General features: G+C 47.4%; 1 protein-coding gene across 1 annotated transcript in view; it reads right to left on the bottom strand.

Annotated features, from left to right (window-relative positions):
* Window positions 1-19,938, bottom strand: part of rxfp1 (relaxin family peptide receptor 1) — a 223,844-nt gene that overhangs the window by 129,272 nt on the left and 74,634 nt on the right. Inside the window, exons 3-7 of the mRNA XM_038792304.1 lie at window positions 19,415-19,564; window positions 9,587-9,667; window positions 8,317-8,422; window positions 7,400-7,471; window positions 115-186 (exon numbers count right to left, since the gene is read on the bottom strand). Coding sequence (XP_038648232.1) covers window positions 115-186; window positions 7,400-7,471; window positions 8,317-8,422; window positions 9,587-9,667; window positions 19,415-19,564 — 481 coding nt within the window. The remainder of the gene's footprint in view (window positions 1-114; window positions 187-7,399; window positions 7,472-8,316; window positions 8,423-9,586; window positions 9,668-19,414; window positions 19,565-19,938) is intronic.

Below are 19,938 nucleotides of genomic sequence, written 5' to 3'. Positions count from 1 at the left end.
AGGAGAATACCTATAGATCTTGGGCCAAAATTATGCTGGACAATCAGGGGAACACCTATGGAAATTCAATCACTTAACCTCTAGATGAAGGAATTTTACATCAAGGATACTCACAGTTTGATTAGTTTATGCAGTCCCTTGAATGCTCGTTTGGAAACTGTCGTGATTTCGTTGTGGTTTAGGTTTCTAAAAGAAAATGCAATGTAATTAATTTGAAATGTGAAATTCACAAATAGTATTCAAACCAAAATGATGGGAATTAGATGACCTGGGATTTGAAATTGGTGCCAAAACGCTTTAAGCTCTCGAACCCTCCTCCCCTTTGGACCTGCTTGGACTACCCCTCCTCCTGGAGCTAAACCCCTCTTACCATTGGGCCTGCTGAAATACGCCTCCTCCAAAGACCTGTCAAGACACATACCCCTATCATGTTAGCCTGAAAGTCCTCCTGCCCGTCAGACCTACCTGTATCTCCCCATTTCTAATTGACAAATCCTACACTTTAGGCCTATCTAGACCCCCCCCCCCCCCCCCCCCCCCCCCCCCAACAATCCTCTTTGGCCCTGCCAGACACCCACTCCTCCTCAGACCTCTCTGGGTCTGTGTTGGGACTGATTCCCCAGATTTGGTCCTAAGTGCTTCCTACCACCACTACAGTTGGCTCATACAACCCCATCTCAGCTGCCAGACCTCCACTGTGTCATAATATACACCAGTATATCATGGTGCAGACACACACTGATGGACACAGGGACCAATCAACATGTACAAACACCGCAGCCAATCACCAGTTAGAATACACACACTATAAAGACATAGAGTCATAGAGAAATACAGCACAGAACAGGCCCTTCGGCCCACGATGTTGTGCCGAACTTTTGTCCTAGGTTAATCATAGATCATAGAATTTTGAACACTAAGGGCAATTTATCATGGCCAATCCACCCAACCTGCACATCTTTGGACTGTGGGAGGAAACAGGGCTGGCTCAAGGCACCGGCAACTCGGGCAGACGCCCGGGGCGCCATGTGCTAGGGGGCGCCAGAGACTTGGGTCCCGCGCATGCGCAGTTGGGCCGGTGCCTCGGGTCCGCTCCCCCCCCCCCCCCCCCTCGGGTCCCCCCCGTCTCGGCCCCCCCCCCTCGGCCCTGCCCCCCCCTCTCGGCCCCGCCCCCCCTCTCGGCCCCCCCCTGCCCCCCTCTCGGCCCCGCCCCCCTCTCGGCCCCGCCCCCCTCGGCCCTGCCCCCCCCCTCTCGGCCCCGCCCCCCCTCTCGGCCCCCCCCTGCCCCCCCTCTCGGCCCCGCCCCCCTCTTGGCCCCGCCCCCCCCTCTCGCCCCCCCTCTCTCGGCCCCGCCCCCCCCTCTCGGCCCCCCCCCCCCCCCCAAGGGCGCCGTAGTTCAGCTTGCCCGGGGCGCCAGCAACCCTAGGGCCGGCGCTGGGAGGAAACCGGAGCACCCGGAGGAAACCCACGCACACACGGGGAGGATGTGCAGGCTCCACACAGACAGTGACCCAAGCCGAAATCGAACCTGGGACTCTGGAGCTGTGAAGCAATTGTGCTATCCACAATGCTACCGTGCTGCCCTTCAGGGTAGAGGGCACCACGGTTCCCACTCATTCTGGGTGCTGCCTCTCAGTGTAACAAAAACTCATCCAGCCCAGCACAGACTCACACCACGTGCTGAGAGAATCAACTGGTTCAGACAAGGCTTAGGTCTCTAGTTTAAGTTAGCATTATTCAGACCCACAGTCATCGTGTGTTAGTTAGTTAGAAGTTAGTTAATAAAATTGAGTTGAACCTTCAACAGTGTTGGAAGTGTTCATCTCTCAAGCCTACACTAGCGAACACTTCACACTGAAACCCCCAATCCTAAGCACCCAGCTGCTTAAGCGAGACAGCTCTCAGGGTCAGGAGTGGGGGCCAGTGCCACTCTCTTGTGGCTAAGTGTCTGTGCATTGTGCTTGTGACTGAACAGTGTGCATGCGCAGATACCAAAGGTGCTCAGGTAGTGGCAAGGGGAGACTTTTTGCATAAAATTTACAGTGCAGAAGGAGGCCATTTGGCCCATCGAGTCTGCACCGGCTCTTGGAAAGAGCACCCGACCCAAGCCCATACCTCCACCCTATCCCCATAACCCAGTAACCCCACCTAACACTAAGGGCAATTTGGACCCTGAGGGCAATTTAGCCTGGCCAATTCACCTAACCTGTACATCTTTGGACTGTGGGAGGAAACCCACGCACACGCGGGGAGAACGTGCAGACTCCACACAGACAGTGACCCAAGCCGGGATTCAAACCTGGGACCCTGGAGCTGTGAAGCATTTGTGCTAACCACTATGCTACCGTGACTCTGAGCAAACTCCTCAGGAAGTCACTGGAGGAAAGCAGGATAAATGGCGTTCTTGGCCTGTGACACAGAGCGGGAAGCCAAATTCCAGGACAATCCTGTAAAATCCAGGTAGCTGGTCACCTTGAGAAGAGTAAGAGGCGACTTGATTGAAACACACAAGACCCTGATGGGTCTTGACAGGATGGCTGTGGAGAGGATGCTTCCTCTTTTGGGAGAATCTAGATCTAGGGGTCACCAGAAAATAAGGGTCACCAGAAAATAAGGGGTCACCCATTTAAAATGGAGATGAGGCAAAACCTATTCACTCAGAAGGTCGTGAGTCTTTGGAACACTCTTCCTGAGAAGGTGGTGAAGTAAGGTCCTTGAATTTGTAAAGCCATAAGTCGATATATTCTTGGTAAGCAAGGGGTGGGATAGACTACAAGGGGTAGACGGGAGGCAGATTTGAGGTTACTATCAGATTGGCCATGAACTAATTAAATGGTGGAGCAGGTTCGAGGGCTGAATGACCTACTCCTGCTCCTTGTTTGCATGTTCGTACAATTTTATTAGAGACTAGGAATTAAGCTCTGGACAGTTTCCTGGTGCGTCTGGAGCCACGGTCATCCATTGTAAATTATTTCTCTGAATTAAGCTTTTCCATGAATGTACATAAAGATTTGATGCCAATGGAATAAAAGATCTCTGTTTTCAAACTTATATGTAGTCCATGTGCTGGAATTTCATTTTCCATTTTGGTGACGGGAGTGAGATTTCACAACACAGACATCGAATCATGGAGACTGAGATGGAGCAGATGGTGGAAGAGCTGAGACTGATGTCAATGAGGGAGACTATTAAGGGACCACAAGCACCAATGGGTGAAGTTGGATGTTTTAGCCAAGACAAGGAAGAATCTCCCAGCCTGCTTTTCCTCGACTCCAGATAGCAATGGTGGGCAACTTGCTGTCTGGAAGCCACGTGCAGCCCATCGGGGTTCTGAGTGTGACCCACAAGAGATTTTGTTGACCATTGCCCAGGCGCAGGATTGCCACATTCCGCGGATTTCCGTCCGTGTAGTATTTTCCTACTGGTATGATTGAGGTGAAATGTACGTAAAGTAAGGGCAAGTGAAGTGAGCTGATTGCACAAAACATTGACTGTAAGAGTCATATCCAAAGTGAAAATATTTATTTTGCTTTTTACCATTTGAAGTTGATAGCAGTTCTGTTACTATATAATGATTAAGCATTTTCTATAACTAGTTATGAAATATATGGAATGTATTCAATCTTATTCATTGGGTCATGGTTAGTCAACAAGCCCAATTTCAATCTTGTGGCCCACTTAGATAAAGGTGGACCACTCATGCGGCCCTTTCACTGGCCTCGGTTGTCTATCGGTTCCCCCGTAGGGGGAAGAAGCAATTCTCCTTCATGGAGCTGCTAACTGATAGCTGGCATCTGGTAGGAAAATGAACTGATTTGGGGAAGGCTGCAAATGTCCAATAACTCTTCAGCCAAAAACTGGATTGAGGACACATTGATAGTCATTGCTTTCAGGGCCTCAATGAGAGTGATCAGACAGCATTCCTGTCCTATGCAGGAAAGCCCGCAGGAAAATTATGGGAAGAGGTATGGGTGTTCAAAGAAACCTGCGGCGGATCTTCAGGGTCCTGGAAAGGGTGCTTGGGGACAGCAGTATTCTGCCGCAGCTGCAACAGAGATTCAATGGGTATACCCAGGATGAAGGGCAGGGACTGTTCTTAGTATCCCTGGAGTTTGTGAACTTGTTTGACCAAATCGTTCTCCTGGATTCCTCTTGCAAACTGACCAGGGAAGTAAAGCTGAAAAATCGTCTGGCTGAAGTGGTGAGGATTGAAAATGTTCAGATGGAGGTGAGGAAACTTAAGTGTCAAGCTCCTTGTTTGGCACAAGTGGTCACATTTCTTGAGTCATGGGGACACTGACAGGGAGTTCGCGCCAATGGGGACGTAAATGAAGAGAAGGCAGAGCAGATCACTGTGCAGCAAGCCCAGATCTAGCCTTTGTTGCCTTGCTCCACAACAAGCCTATAGGTCAATTATGTCCCAGAGATACTTCCAAGAGATATTGGAATTGTATCAGTATTGGGCACTTCAAATAAGACTGCCTTCAACAACCACAGACCCCACAACTAGGTTTGGTCTAACAGAAAGTAACAGGAACATGTCCAACAGTTCAGATGAGATTTGTTGAGGTTAGTGTCAACCACTACCGAGCATGAAGCTAAAGAGTATGAGCTGCTAGGTGTCCGAATCTCCACTCTGCAAGGGTTGGATGTTCCCTATCATGGCTATGTCGATCTCTCCATATCTGGCTTCAGCCACACTTCCCACACCTTGGATTTCGCTGGAGTGGAAGAGGATCAGGGAGGAAGATGACGTTCTCTATTAGCTGAACCGTAAGAGTGGGAGAGTGGTGAAGCAACTCCTCTCCGGCAGTCTCAAGCTTCAGGTATTGACGGAAGTCCACAAGCAGGTGCATTACCAATCATCAGGAAAGGAGTTACATGTATAAGAACATTGTGTTACTAGCCGGGGATGGCTGCCGGTATTCCAGCTACTGCCAGAACTATCAGAGGTGTACTTTGGCCAAAGCAGGGAAGCAGCTTGACACTGGTAGCCACACTCATGATGTCAAACCTGTGGCTGGCGGGCAACCTCAGAAGACAGTTCGCAAAGCAGAAAAGGCCAAAAACCTTGTGGATGATGTGGGGGTCAAGCAGCACCCACAACAGCATAGCTAAACCTGAAATGCCAGCAGGCACTAACTTGAATGAGGGGGAGTCAGATAGCAACACCAAATCCTAGAATGACCTGCGTGTTAGGGATTCACATTGTACATCCAATGTGAGGTGGCCCATTTCGGTACTGGTAGAAGATTGAGAGTTACAGGCATTGAGGCTACGACTGGAGAACCAAGTGCTGCTGAACACATGGTCCTTGGAGACACAAATAACCCAAACCCTGACCTGGGTGATCCATCACATAGCCTTATCCTATTGAAACTGCCCATATGGATGATGGACTGAGAAGGCCACCTTGATTGCTGGATATCATCTTAACCCTTATCATTTGCCCAGATTGGTGATAAACAAGGGAAATTCTGCCACTAATGTGGACTTGAATGTGCTGGCTATCATAGTTCAATCAAACTTGGTTATGTAATTGATTAGTAAACAGTGATTGTGTGATTATGTACACTTGCTGGACAGCAACTCTTAAGGAGGCAATACCTGCAGGTGGTAATGGTGGGGGAGATTGCAGTGGAAGTAGTTGGCCTCTGTGGGCCCTGCTGGGCAGGGAGAACATTTGTTAGCAGGCTGGGGAGGGGTAGGGTGGAGGTTGGTGGAGCCAGATGCCATGAGGACCATGCAAAAGAAGAAGTCCAGGCCCTCAAAGAGTGAGTTGTAGCATGGTGGGAGTACCATAGGGAAGACCAAAGCCTTTGTCGGTGTCTGCAGAACCAGCTAGGGGAACTGGAGCAGCCAGACAGACCCAGGAGAGTGGGCTGGACAGCACATAAGCCCCCTGAGTCTGAGAATGCCAGAGGTGAGGAAGATACCCTTCATGGTCTGAATGGCAAGGTAATCTAGCTCACATCGGTTATGTGGAATCAGCAATGAGCTCCACTAACCTTCGCTACGACTGAATATTCAGGTGATTAGCTATTAGGAGTGGAGATCTCGACTGTTTCCTGGTATGTTGTGAATGTTGGTGCCATGGTCATTCGTTGTAAAACAAATTAATATTAGTAGCACCTGAATTACTAAAATTTATAGCTGTTTCCAGTAAAATGCCTACACTGGACCCCAATACCTCACTGCTTCCCAAGCAATCCTATTTGCTAGTCGACAACAATAACAGTACCAACTAGCATTTATACAGCCCGTTGTTAACTTTGGTTAGACCTATTCCTGGAGATTCCTGGAAATTTAGTCACAGGACATTCAATGCAGTCTGCAAATGTTATTCTATTGACTTAATGACTTGATATTGACTTCAAATCCAAATTTTGTGGTCTCCGGTTATCATAGACTAGACGTACGATCCAAGATTTGTGTCGGCACCCCACAGCAGTCTCCACATGCTGACCTCTATGGGAACTGATCAGGAAAATGTGAAGGTCCGAGGGGTAATTCCATTGCTTCCAGGACCCTCCGTGAATGCCTCAGGCACTGCGCTAGAGTTGGAGACGTTGGCTAGTCTGACTACCACCCCCATCACCCGACTATGACCTGACTCATGCTCCACCTCACCTACCCACCTATCTCAGCCCCCTGCCCATTCATTAACAGACACACTGGACATTTATACTTAGCATGTGGCAGTGAGTGTTGTTTAGAAAAAGGGGATGTGACCTGGCTTCATCTCTGCCGCTACAGCTCTGCAATGCGGCTCTCTGTGTTCTGGAACATGACACCGAAGGCCTTCAAGAAATGCAGAGCAGCATCTAAGCACGGCGAAGTCCCAGCAGAACGGCGATCCAATGATGATTGCGGCTTTGTGGAAGATCTGGGCCTATAAGTTTCTCATACAGTCTAGCAGGGTTGAAAATTAACACAGTTTAGTGCTCCTCATTCATCAGTACTCGGATTATATAAAATAGTAATTTCCAATTAAATTACTGCCAGAGCCCTGGTGAATGCACAGCACTAAATTATCTTATTTTGAATTATTGTAACAAATATATATGTCCCAATCTTTATTTTGATACCTGTACAATAATTTAAATATAATTTGTATTTGCTCCTTTTACTTCCTGTTTTGTGATCTGTGCGTCTCATTAAGGATTCTTCAATCTGGTTGGTCAAAGAACCTCCTTGCTGCTAGTCCTACGCAGATGCTTTGTAGAGTGTTCTGTACTGAATCCTGGTTACTGGACATCTCTGCTGACAAGTCTGCAAAAATGTCTATGGCAGCCAAATGTAACGTTAAGAGCGAAAGCTGCCCATTACTGTTTCCTAATAGTAAGCACAGTCAGAACATCTATAATAGTATTTAGTTTAAAACAGTATTCACACTTACAGTTCTTGAAGGTCTTGATAGATGCTGAAACCATCGGCGTGAAGTTTTCTTATTTTATTGATTTGCATGCTCCTGAATCAGATAAAGACGAGGAGACAGCAATGAATTTAAGAAACACTAAGTGGGCGGAATCTTCCGGTCCGCTAAGCAGAGGGGAGCTCAGTAGTTAGGGGACCTTCATTTGGGGGGTGTCCAAAAATCAGGTTGCCGACGGTGGGATGAACTTTATCAATTAAATTCTTGGGACCTTAAAGGTGGGTTAAAGGTGGCCTGCGCTTCCCTATGCCCAATTATAGGAAGCCCTTTCGGATGCATTGGCAAGTCACTCTCTGAGGAGTCTCTGTAAATGCCAGACTATTTTGAAATGAAATGAAATGAAAATCGCTTATTGTCACGAGTAGGCTTCAAATGAAGTTACTGTGAAAAGCCCCCTAGTCGCCACATTTCGGCGCCTGTTCGGGGAGGCTGTTACGGGAATCGAACCGTGCTGCTGGCTTGCCTTGGTCTGCTTTCAAAGCCAGCGATTAGCCCTGTGAGCTAAGACAGGGTGGTGGCAGTGCAAATTACATAGAGCTTGGCCAAGGAAGGGTTAGCATGGAAAGGTGGAGTATTGGACTGGAAAAGTTGGAAGGGATGGTGAAGGTTCCACAGGTGCCCTTTAAATATGGTGCCCAGACCTTGGTTCACATGAAGTAATAACGGGTCAGCGACCTCCTGCCCGCCCCACGCAGAGATTCAGCTCCTCATGGATGTATATGTAATGAGCTGAACAGCACAAGATTACACATGGTCAGTCGGCCTGTCCCACAGTGGGAATTGTTTGAACCTCTGCACCCATGACCTAATCTAAACTTCAGAATGTAAGATTCTGATCACTGTTTCTCCCTCACATGGGATCTGAATGTTTCTATACTTACAGTATTAATACATTGGAGGAGACCAAAGGCACAGAATGCAGTCCAGCGTGTTCACAATTGAGTTGCAGGCCTGTGCATCGACATTTCTCGGAGAAATTCCCAAGCACTGTACAAAAAGAAATGTAACTCTATTATTCATTTGCGATTAATTCGATTTATTAAAAGCACAAGCAATGTTCTTACATTAAGCAACTGCGTTGAGAAATGCCAGAAAGAAATTGTTTCTATATAACTTGCAAATAGAATTTCTTAAATCATTGAAAGTCTGTTCCTTCTCCCCTGCCACCTCCCCCCCCCCCCCCCCCCCCCCCCAGTTTCTTAATTTCCTATCCTGAAGGTGCTCAATCATTCTGGGGTTGACTGCTTTGTAATCAATGGATTGAGATGCTGAAGGCCAAATATATCATGATCAGTTTAAAAGTTTAAAATTTATTTTCTTGTCCGTGCAATATCCCTGCCCATCTGGGCAGGAAGTCTTTGTCCGCTGGAATTCTCTGTTCCACCAGTAGTGCACTCCTGCCCGCCGGTTTCTCGGTGGCGTTTGGGTTATTTCAATGGGAAATCCCATTGGCAAGTGACGGGAGTATAGAGCCCACCGCCAGTGAATGGCACGCCACTGAGAAACACGCGGCTTGGGGCACCAAGGAATCCAGCCCTGATTTTCATCTATCGGGCAAGATATTTCCTCCACTGATATTGCCACCAGAAATGGATTAATGCGGGACTTCTGAGCACCTGCCGGATTCCACCATTACAGACAATAATTTTCCAGGCTTGGGGACAATTACACAGGCAGGTTAGATTGCCAATTGGAGTGATCCCACCTGTGAAATTGAGGATAACACTGGAGTGGGGCAACTCTGGAAAAAAGGAGTCACTGTTAATGGTAGCCAGGACTAGGGGCACAGTGGCACAGTGGTTAGCACTGCTGCCTCACAGCTCCAGGCTCCTGGGTTCAATTCCAACTCGGGTGATTGTCTGAGTGGAGTTTGCACATTCTCCCTGTGTCTGCGTGAGTCTCACCCCCACAACACAAAGATGTGTAGGGCAGGTGGATTGGCCACACTCTTTCCTTCCACTCATTCATTCCCTTGCTCAATCATTGTTTGGCCATTATAATGTTCTCCCATCAATCTCTTTCCTTCCTTGTTTAGTTACAGAATAAATTAATTTCCTTACTTCCCTCGAGTAGAAAATAACAACTGGCTAAAATATGAAGAGGGTGTTGTAAAGGCTTAAGAAAACTTACAAGGTAACTTTTTAAACTTACTGCAGTTGGTAAATTCGGTTTCTTGTTCTGAAATCCTTCCATAGTACAGATCGAAAAGCTCAGACCATCCATTGTTGTCATCTACAATTGAGAAATTATTTTCAAAAATATAAATACTCACACACTATGTTATGTTCACCAACGGTGATGGAATCTGACCTTATGTTGGATGAAGATATCCTTAAATATGCTTTGTAGAGTGCTAAGAAGCTTGGACCATTGTTGTGAGAACATGAAGTTGCTGTAGATTCAGTCACAAATGCACAATATCTTAGCATGACTTAATTCATCTTATAAAATAAAACCGTGTTCATCAAATGTAGAGTACTGGTTTGGGACCAGTTTCCAAACTATTAAGCAGTGCACGGTCTGGTAGAGGAATCTAAAGCACGGGGGCACGTTCTCAGGAAAAAGGGGCTGATCATTTAGGACTGAGATAAGAAATTTATTCACTCAAAGTATTATTAATGTTTGGAATTCTCTACTCCAGAGGTTGTGGATGCTTCATTGTTGAATGTATTTAAGGGATAGACAGATGTTTGTTCTCTCAGGGAATCAAGGAATATGAGGAGCTGGTGGGAAAGTGAAGTCGAAGCCCGAGATCAGCCATGATCGTATTAAATGGTGGAGTAGGCCTGATGAGCCATATTGTCTATCCTGCTCCTATTTCTTCTGTTCTTGGCTTTACAAACAGGGGCGTAAATTACAAAGCAAGAGAGTTACATTGAACATTTATAAACCACGGGTTCGGCCCAGTCTAGAATACTGTGTCCAAATCTCGGCACTTCACTTTAGGCAGGATGTCAATACTTTAGAGAGGCCACAGAGGAGCTTTCCTAGCTTCCAGGGACTTCATTACATGGAGAGGCTGGAAAAAGCTTTTTTTATTATTATTCATGTGCAGAATGTGGGTGTCATTGGCAAGGCCAGCTTTTATTGTCTATCCCTGATTTGCCCTTGAGACGGCGGTGACGAGGCCCTTCTTGAATACAACCGCGAGTCTTGCTAGGCATTTCAGGGACAGTTAAGAGTCAGCCACATTGCTGTGGATCTGGTAAAGCGACAGATTTCCTTTACTTAAGAGCGTTCTTTTGCTTCTGGCAGAGCCTGTGAGAGCGTCACCAGCATGTGCCGGAAGCCTCAAACAGGACACCATTTTGATGTCTCACAGCCACATCGGCAGATATCACACCAAAAAGCCTAATGTGGACTGTGGCAGGCCCAGACAACAAGTCTGCATGGCACTCTACAAAAAACAAGCACTGAACTGCAAGCTGGGCTCTGCACCAGCATTATGCAATGGGGCAGACACCCAACATTGCAGGTAAAGTAATTAAAAAAAAATAGATTTAGTGTACCCAATTCATTTTTTTCCAATTAAGGGGCAATTTAGCGTGGCCAATCCACCTATCCTGCACATCTTTGGGTTGTGGGGGCAAAACCCACGTAAACACGGGGAGAATGTGCAAATTCCAGACGAACAGTGACCCAGAGCTGGGATTGAACCTGGGACCTCGGCGCCATGAGGCAGCAGGGAGAACCCACTGCGCCACCGTGCTGCCTTCGGGTAAAGTAATTTTGAAGAACTTGTATTATTGCACAGTATCTGGAAGTTCATGAGAGGCAGGTAGGAAAGCGGAGTTAAGCAGACAATCATGATCTAATGGGGGAGCCATCCCTAGTGACCACTTCAGATCCTTATGCTGTTATGAGTGATTTTGATGTGTTGAGTGAGATCCTGGATTTTCCATGGATTATTGGTGCTTCCTCAAAGGGATGGCTGAGGAGTGGGTGACCTGTGTTTACAAAGGGTGCAACAGGTATGGGGGCAGCAGTCACAGAGCCTCTGGCATTGAAACACGACAGGGAAATGGAGGAGATGCTGTGGAGAGACAATATTCTGTGTCATCCCCTCTGCCATGTTGGAGCCAGACCCCTCAGTTTGCCTTCAACGTGACAGGAAGCTGCCTATTTTTTAAAAAATGTAGAATATCCAATTCTTTTTTTCCAATTAAGGGGCAATTTAGCGTGGCCAATCCACCTACCCTGCACATCTTTGGGCTTTGGGGGTGAAACTCACGCAGACATGGGGGAGAATGTGCAAACTCCACACGGACAGTGATCCGGGGCCGGGATTGACCCTGGGTCTTCTGCATCGTGAGACAGCAGTGCTAACCACTGCGCCACTGTGCTGCCCTCTACAGAGAGTGCCTGGCAGGACAGACATCACGCTCAGCATTTTGAATGGCATGCTAATCTGTGCCCATTTGTACGTTATCCATTGCGGTCCTCATCTGTGTCTTCTGCAGAGAAACCCTTCTGCAACCTCAGCTTGCCGTTAGCTAGCAAACAATCTTTCCATGTTCCCATGTCTGCTTACAGCCCACTCATGCCTGATGACTCACTCAACTCTATGCTGGTCTCCAGGTTAGGTGCAATGTCAATGTGTGAGATGGTGGTTGAAAGTGTCAGATCAAGAGACTGGGCCTCTTCATCGGTGCGGTGCTCTTATTATCTTTCTTCCTCCTTGAGCTGCTGTGTCTGATCAGCGAGAAGTCCTCAGTTGCCTGAAACCAGGAACTTAGTTGGTGTGAGAAAGGGGGAGTTGGGGTGGGAAGCAGAAGGTCTATGGTGGCACCATCAGCAGCTTGTTCATCAAGCCAGGTAACAGGATGAAGGTGAGATGGGAGTTGAGAAAGAGCATAAGCCTAAATGTTTTCAGTGACAAAGGACGCCACAAACCCTGTTGCAACTGGCCCCATGATCCTGGGAACCATCTCCTCCAAAGCACTCAAAAAGGCAGATGTCCTTTTTCCCCACCATGCATTGCTCCCTTCTACTTTGTGCCATGTGTCCTACAAGAGAGAAGATAGAATTTCAGTAATTGTGTATTACTGTGTTGGGGAACATGCCTGCCCAAGCTGAATTACTGGAAGTATGTGGAGGCAGTGAGAGGTGGATGTGAGGCTTGAAGCACTGGTAAGTGGGTAAGTGTAAATTAGCCAGTGTATCTCAATGTTAGGCTTGGGTCCTGAGTGCCAGGGCATGCTGCTGGGTGAGAGACGGAGGTGTGGTGCAATGAGCAGTGTGAGAATTTGGTGTAGGACATGTAGGACATTCATGCTATATAAGGGCCAAGCAATGGCCATTTCCAATGAGAGAGAATCTGACCTTCTCCCCATGACATTCAATGGCAGTACCATTGCTGAATCCCTACTGTCCTCATCCTGAGTGTTACCATTGATCAGAAATTGAACCAGCCATATAAATAATGTGGCTATAAGCAGGTCAGAGGTTGGGAATTCTGCAGAGAATAACTCACTTCTTGACTTCTTGACTTCCCAAAGTCTGTCCATCGTCTACAAGGCACAAGCCAAGAATGTGATGGAATACTCTCTACTTGTCTGGATGATTGCAGCTCCTATAACACTCAAGAAGTAAGAGACCATCCAGGACAAAGCAGCCTGCTCGATTGGCACCCCATCCACCACCATTAACATGTACCCCCACCACCAATACACAACAGTAGAAATGAGATGCACTGCAGCAACTCACCAAGGCTCGTGCAGCAGCACCTTCCAAATCAGCGACCTCCATCACCTAGAAGGATAAGGGCAGCAGATGCATGGGAACATTCTCACCTGTAAGTTTCCCTCCAAGTCACACATCATCCTGACTTGGAACTATATCACTATTCCTTCATTGCAGCTGGATCACTGTGTGTACCTATACCACATAGGCTTCAGCGGTCAAGATGGCGGCTCACCACCAGCTTTTCAAGGTCAACATGTGTTGGGCAACATGTGTTGGGCCTTTCCAGTGACACCCATGTCCCAAGAAAGAATAAGAGATGTCATGTGAAGATGCGTTAACTGACCTCGTCCACCTATATGAAGTAATTGAACTCCGAGTGGTACTGCTACTGGGTCCTCAGGTCCACAGTGCTGCAGCAGTATTATTCAGTGCAGCATCCCTTTAACAATGTTAGACTGCCTTTCACAAGAGCAGGGTGGCTGCTCCGAATGCTCTGAGCACTTTGCTGACTGGCATCCTGAAAATGCAGAGACATGGGCAACACGAGGCAACCAGCAGTCATGATGCTACTTGGCCCTATTCTATAATCATGATAATAAGGTTTCATGCAATGTTTCATACTTCCTAATTCCAAAGAAACTGGCATAGGCAAGCCATAAATTAGGACCTGTTCGCCCCAAAATTAAGCGTAATCACTTTAGTTTTCTTCTATGTGAATCATCAAAATAATCTCTGTTTTCATTAATACCACAATGAGCAGTTTATTTCTTCACTTTTAGGATATTTTGTTTGCTCTGACTTTAACCTGCTATCCACCACAAAAGCAGTGTAGCAGCTCCTCCAGACATGGGGGACCTTTTACCAGCATGGAAACAAGGCTAGCCATCTGCTGGCTCACTAGCTGAGAAAGCAGGCAGCCACGAGAGAGATAGCCCAGTAAATAATAACAGAGATAGACTGGTAGCCAGGGCAAAAAAAAGGTCAACGAAGCATTCAGGCAATGAGAGAGCAGTCACAACAGTGAGGTTGGCCAGCGTCGCAGAGGTGAGGATCCACTGTCCCTTCACCAGATGACTTGTCTTAAGTGAGTTTTTCATGTCAGACAAAATGATCCTTCCCTCTCACTGACCACATGTCCATTGTCTCGCAGGATCACCATCTGATGGGGTCGGGCCATCCGGAGTCATCTCCCCCCGGCCACCCAAGAGACCACCTCGGAGGAGAGCTCGGAGGAGACCATCAGCAAGGCATCACCTACACCTTCCACCAGCGCAGAGACACACCTCAGTGGGTGACATTAGTGAGCACCACACAGTTACTGATGCACTTCAGGTGGAGGCAGGAACATCCCAGGACACAGCTGGATCCCAGCCTGATGCTGAGCCTCTTGACAAGGTTCTCCCAGAGCTGATGCAGATGATAGAACAGAGTCATGAGATTCAAGATCGGATGGAATTCCTTTGGATGCCAATGCCTTTGTGTGAATAAAGCAATGATTCCAAACAATATCCTGACTAGCTGCTTCCTTAATCCTTATTATAACTCCACTGTTTTCCCAGTCATATTGGCTACCTTCTCGCTTGTAATTCCTCTGCAATGAACCCAGTCAAGCCCCCAGGTTCCAACCATGTAACTATTCAACGCTTCAAAGATCTGTGCGCCAGTTGTGCTGGTTGGTAATGTCAAGCAGCACAGCAAATTCTCAACAAATTCATTGTGCTAAACATACATTTAAAAAAAATGTTTTTATTGAATTTAATATTTTATACACTGTACGTTCCCCTTCCCTTCCCCACCTTTTGTCGTTTGGCCTCACCCATTACCACCCACCCCCCCCCCCCCCCCCCCCCCCGCCTCCCCCGCTTTGTTTCTCCTCCCCCTGTCATATTTTCAGTGTTTCTTCGGGGGTTCCTTTTCTTGTGGCTTTGTTCTCGGCTCCTGGCCTCTGTAGTGGCTGTTTTTTTTTGCCTCCCCCTCCTTTTGTGCTCTAGCCACCCTCCCCCTCCCCTCCCTTCCCTGTCTGTTCCCTCCGGTCCCGTTGGCTCTCGTGCATCCCCCCATCCCCCTGTTGTCTTCGAACAGGTCCTGGAACAAATTGTGACTGTCCTTCATGTTTTGTGGAAGCCCTCCTCTGACTCTCAGATAGTAAAGTTGATCCTCTGCAGGTGTAGAAATGCCGACAGGTTTGCCAGCCAGTCTGCAACTGTGGGTAGTGCTGCTGACCGCCAGGCGAGCAGGATTCTCCGGAAGGCGATTAGGAAGGTAGCGCTTAAAAGCAGCTCCCCTTTGTTAGTGGCGATCTGCTGAAGCATGAATCGCAGGAATCAGACAGCGAGGCAGCCAGCAATGTCGAGAATCTCATGAGGCTCATTTCTGGCACTAAGTGCCATTGAATATGAGCCACGATCTCGCCAACGCAGCCATGCAAAACTCCCCGCCAAATGTGTCCGAAACCGGACTTCCGAAGTTTTTCCGATGAATCATGCCCCAAATGTAGCTAACAGAGAACAATGCACTGATGCTTCCAGTATAGGGAGATTCATGTGTATTATGAATTTAACAGAGTATGATCTTCACGATCGAGTGGGAAACACTGGGCGCGATTCTCCCAGACAGGGAGAAATCGTAAGGCTGGCGTCAAAACCGGGCGGGTTTGACGCCAGCCTCCCCCTCCCCGACTGGGAACCGATTCTGGTCCCCGGTCGGGGCTAGTATGCTGCGGCCGTGAACTCCGGCATCGCGGGCTTAACGAATTTCGTTAAGCCCGCTTGCCAGAGCTTGCGACGGCTGACGCGTCACATGACGTCAGCCGCGCATGCGCGGATTGGAAGACTCCAACCCGCGCATGCGCGGATGACGTCATCGCACATTTGTGCGAAACTCGCGCATGCGCGGGCTGGGATGCCCCTCAGCCGCCCCACGAAGTGAAACAGCGGGGCGGCGGAAGGACAAAGAGTGCACGGGAATCGGACCCGCTGCCCGCAATCGGTGCCCACTGATCGCGGGCCCATGGCACCCTTGGCACGGCCGTGATACAGCCGTGCCAATCGGTGCCATGGTTGCCAAGATCGGGACTTTACGGCCGTTTTTACAAACGGCCAGACCAGGTGTGTTTGCCGTTCGTAAAAACGGCCGTAAAGGGCTTGGAATTCGGCCCATCGGCCAGCTGTGAATCGCTGCTGGCCGCAAAAAAAACGGCGGCATCGATTCGTGTCGGGAGTCGGGCGTGGGGGGGGGGGGGGAAATAGCAGGAGGGCGTCGGACTAGCGTGGCCGTAAAAATTTACGACCCCCGCTATTCTCCGCACCGTCGTGAGTGCGGAGAATTGCGCCCATTTTATTTGGTCTCTTCTGCCTCTACTCTGCCAAAATCAAAAACGGTTGCCAAACAATATTTTCCTGCAGACCATGGGCCATGTTTATTTTTAAAATAAGTCCCTTTTTACAATAATCTTTTTCTTATTGTGAGCTCCAACCATATGATTATATAAGTACTAAAAACATGACAGGAGAATAGGGGGTAAAAATGAGAAAAGTCACAGAGGAAATTACACATTTAAAAATGAACTACATTTACACAGAAAAGCAATCAAGTCAGAGGGAATACAGCGATAGTAAGTTTCAAGGGAGTAAGCCAAGGCTGGAGGGTCTCTACTTTAATGCGAGGAGTGTTACAGGTAAAATGGATGAGTTAAGGGCGAGGATTGACACGTGGAATTGTGATACAATAGCCATCACGGGGACGTGGCTGAGGGAGGGGCAGTATTGGCAGCTCAACATCCTGAGATACTGAATCATCAGGTGAGACAGGAGAGGAGGTAAAAGAGGAGGAGGCGTTGCATTATTAGTCAAGGAGTCAGTTATTGCGGTAAGGAGAGATGATATCTTGGCGGGGACATCAAATTAAGCTTCGTGGGTAGAGCCTAGGAACAAAAAACGGACAGAGACATTGCAAGTTGTTTATCAGATAGTCAGCGGGAAATCGCGGAGCAAATATGTGCACAATTCACAGAAGTGTGTAAAAACAATAATAGGGTAATAGGGGGTGGGAGGGCTGGAGAACAGCTAGTGTGGTCCCATTAGGAAAGGTTGTAGAGAAAAGCCAGGGAGGTACAGACCAGTGAGGAAAACTATTGAAGAAGAATCCGAAGGAGAGGATCTATCTCCACTTGGAGAGCTAAGGTTTGATCAGGAATAGTCAGCATGGCTTTGTCAGAGGGAGGTCATGCCTAACAAATCTGACTGATTTTTTTGAGCATGAGACGAGTAGATGAGTGGACCAGTAGACTGCAGATGGTGTAGTTTACATGAATTTCAGCAAAGCCTTTGACAAGATCCCACACGGGAAAGTTATAAAGAAGGCAAATGAACAAGGTATCCAAGGTAACTTGATAAGGTGGATTCAAAATTGGCTTAGCTGTAGGAGACAGAGGGTGATGACAGACGGTTGCTTCAGTGACTGGAAGCTAGTGTCCAGTGGCGTACCACAGGGATCTGTGCTGGGTCCCCTATTGTTTGTCATTTATTTAATGAATGGCATGACACTGGCAAGTTTCAAGGAACAAAGGGACTTTGGCGTGTTTGTCCATAGATCTCTGAAGGCAGAAGGTAAATAAGGTGGTGGAAAAGGCAGACGGGACACTTGCCTTTATCAATCAGTAAGAAGTCTTACAACACCAGGTTAAAGTCCAACAGGTTTGTTTCAAACACGAGCTTTCGGAGCACGGCTCCTTCTTCAGGACATAGATTACAAAAGTAGGGAGGTTATTTTGGAGTTGTGTAGAACTTTGGTGAGGCCACAGCTGGAGTACTGTGTGCAATTCTGGTTGCCACATTATAGGAAGGATGTGATTGCACTGGAGAGGCAAGTCACTAAGATGTTACCTGGGATGGAACATTTAAGTTATAAAGAGAGGTTGGATCGTCTTGGGCTGTTTTCGCTGGAGCAGGGAAAACTGAGGGGCGACCTGATCGAGGTGTGCAAGATTATGAGGGAGATGGACAGGATGGATAGGGAGCAGCTGTTCCCCTTAGTTGAAGGGTCAGTTAGGAGGAGACACAAGTTCAAGGTGAGGGGCAGGAGGTTCAGGGGGAATCTGAGGAAAAACTTTTCTACCCAGAGGGTGGTGACAGTCTGGAATGCACTGCTTGGGAGGGTGGCAGAGGTGGGTTATCTCACATCCTTTAAAAAGTAACCGGATGAGCACTTAGCATGTCATAACATTCAAGGCAATGGGCCAAGTGCTGGAAAATGGGATTAGGTATTAGGTCAGAGTCTTTCATGCATCGGTGCAGACTCGAAGGGCCGAAGGGCCTCTTCTGCGCTGTATTATTCTATGAGTCTGTGATTTACCCAGGTATAATGTTAAATAAATCTGGCATATACATTGTTAGACATGGGCATGAGTATTCACAATAAAAGACTATTCTTTGTCTATTCAGGTGATCATTTGTGCACCACAGAGAACAACATGTTATATTCATGGGCAAGTACTCATATTGGATCAGTTTGCATGGCACAGCGGTTTGCACATTCTCTACATGGGTTTCCTGTATTTCAAAAGGTTAGGTGGATGAGTAATGCTATAATTGCCCCTTAGTGTCCAAAGATGTCCAGGTTAAGTGGGGTTGCGGGCATAGGTCGGGGTTGTGGTCCAAGGTAGGGTTTTCTTTCACAGGGTTAGTGCAGACTCGATGGGCCAAATGTAGGGGCTCTCTGCTTCTATGGTTAAGTCAGCAGCATGATTTGAAGTGATTTCAGCCACCTTATTAGTACTAGCTGAGCCAGGGGAAAGCTAACCCTCGGTAGATGCAGACATCAGACTGATATGTAGGAGGCGACATACTGGCGGGTCACTGTCCGTGTGAAATTTGCACATTCTCCCCGTGTCTGCATGGATCTCACTTCTACAATCCAAAGATGTGCAGGATAGGTGGACTGGCCATGCTAAATTGCCCCTCAATTGGATTTTTAAAAAAAATCAGAGTGATATGTGTGTGGATCTGACTTTGTATTAAAATGAATCTGATTCTACTGTTGTATAGAGGAATGTTGCTGGATGAGAATTAAAATATGATTCGAGTCAATGGGTTTGAATATACAAAAGGATACAACAGAATGAGAATTAAAGTGGATCTATCATTTTTGAAGTAATCTCTGTCTGGATGAAAGGGCACCATATTTGATGATGAATGCAGTGAAGGCTGCATTTAATAATTTCATATGAAAGCAAAGCTTATCATTGGGAACAACATTTTCTCTTTTCCAGAAAAATGTAGTTAATGATATACATACCACAATTTTCTTCATCAGCTTTATTCCCACAGTCATCCACACTATTACAGTGGAGGAGCTGAGGTAAGCATTTTGACGTGTTTCCACAAGGGAAGTATCCTAGAGAACATCCAGTGCGTTCTCTATGTAGCTCCAATACATTAAAAGCAACTGCAAAGAATGATAAGAAAAACAGTCAATTTAATAAAATTACTTGGATCATTAGTCTCATTCTTACCTTAAGGTTGTAAGTCACTAATGGTAATAATGGGACAAAGAGAACATTGACTCATGCTGTTAAGATGTCAGGAGAGTTCAGGATGGATACATCTTCGCGGTGGTTCATCTGACTGCCCCTTGTAACATAGGCAGAAGGCAGAAACCCTGGGACAATGGCCGACATCACAGCATGTTGATCCAGAAAACCCTTGTGATAATTCATCCCCCGTCTGTTTAGGGCATTGGGATTTGTATGGTTTCAGGTTACAATGGTCCACGCGCACACACTGATCCACATGTCATTGAACACAGATGGCCAGGGGTTT

Source organism: Scyliorhinus canicula, chromosome 3 (genome assembly GCF_902713615.1).
Source record: "Scyliorhinus canicula chromosome 3, sScyCan1.1, whole genome shotgun sequence".
Classification (NCBI taxonomy): domain Eukaryota; kingdom Metazoa; phylum Chordata; class Chondrichthyes; order Carcharhiniformes; family Scyliorhinidae; genus Scyliorhinus; species Scyliorhinus canicula.
This window is presented reverse-complemented; position numbering and strand designations above follow the sequence as displayed.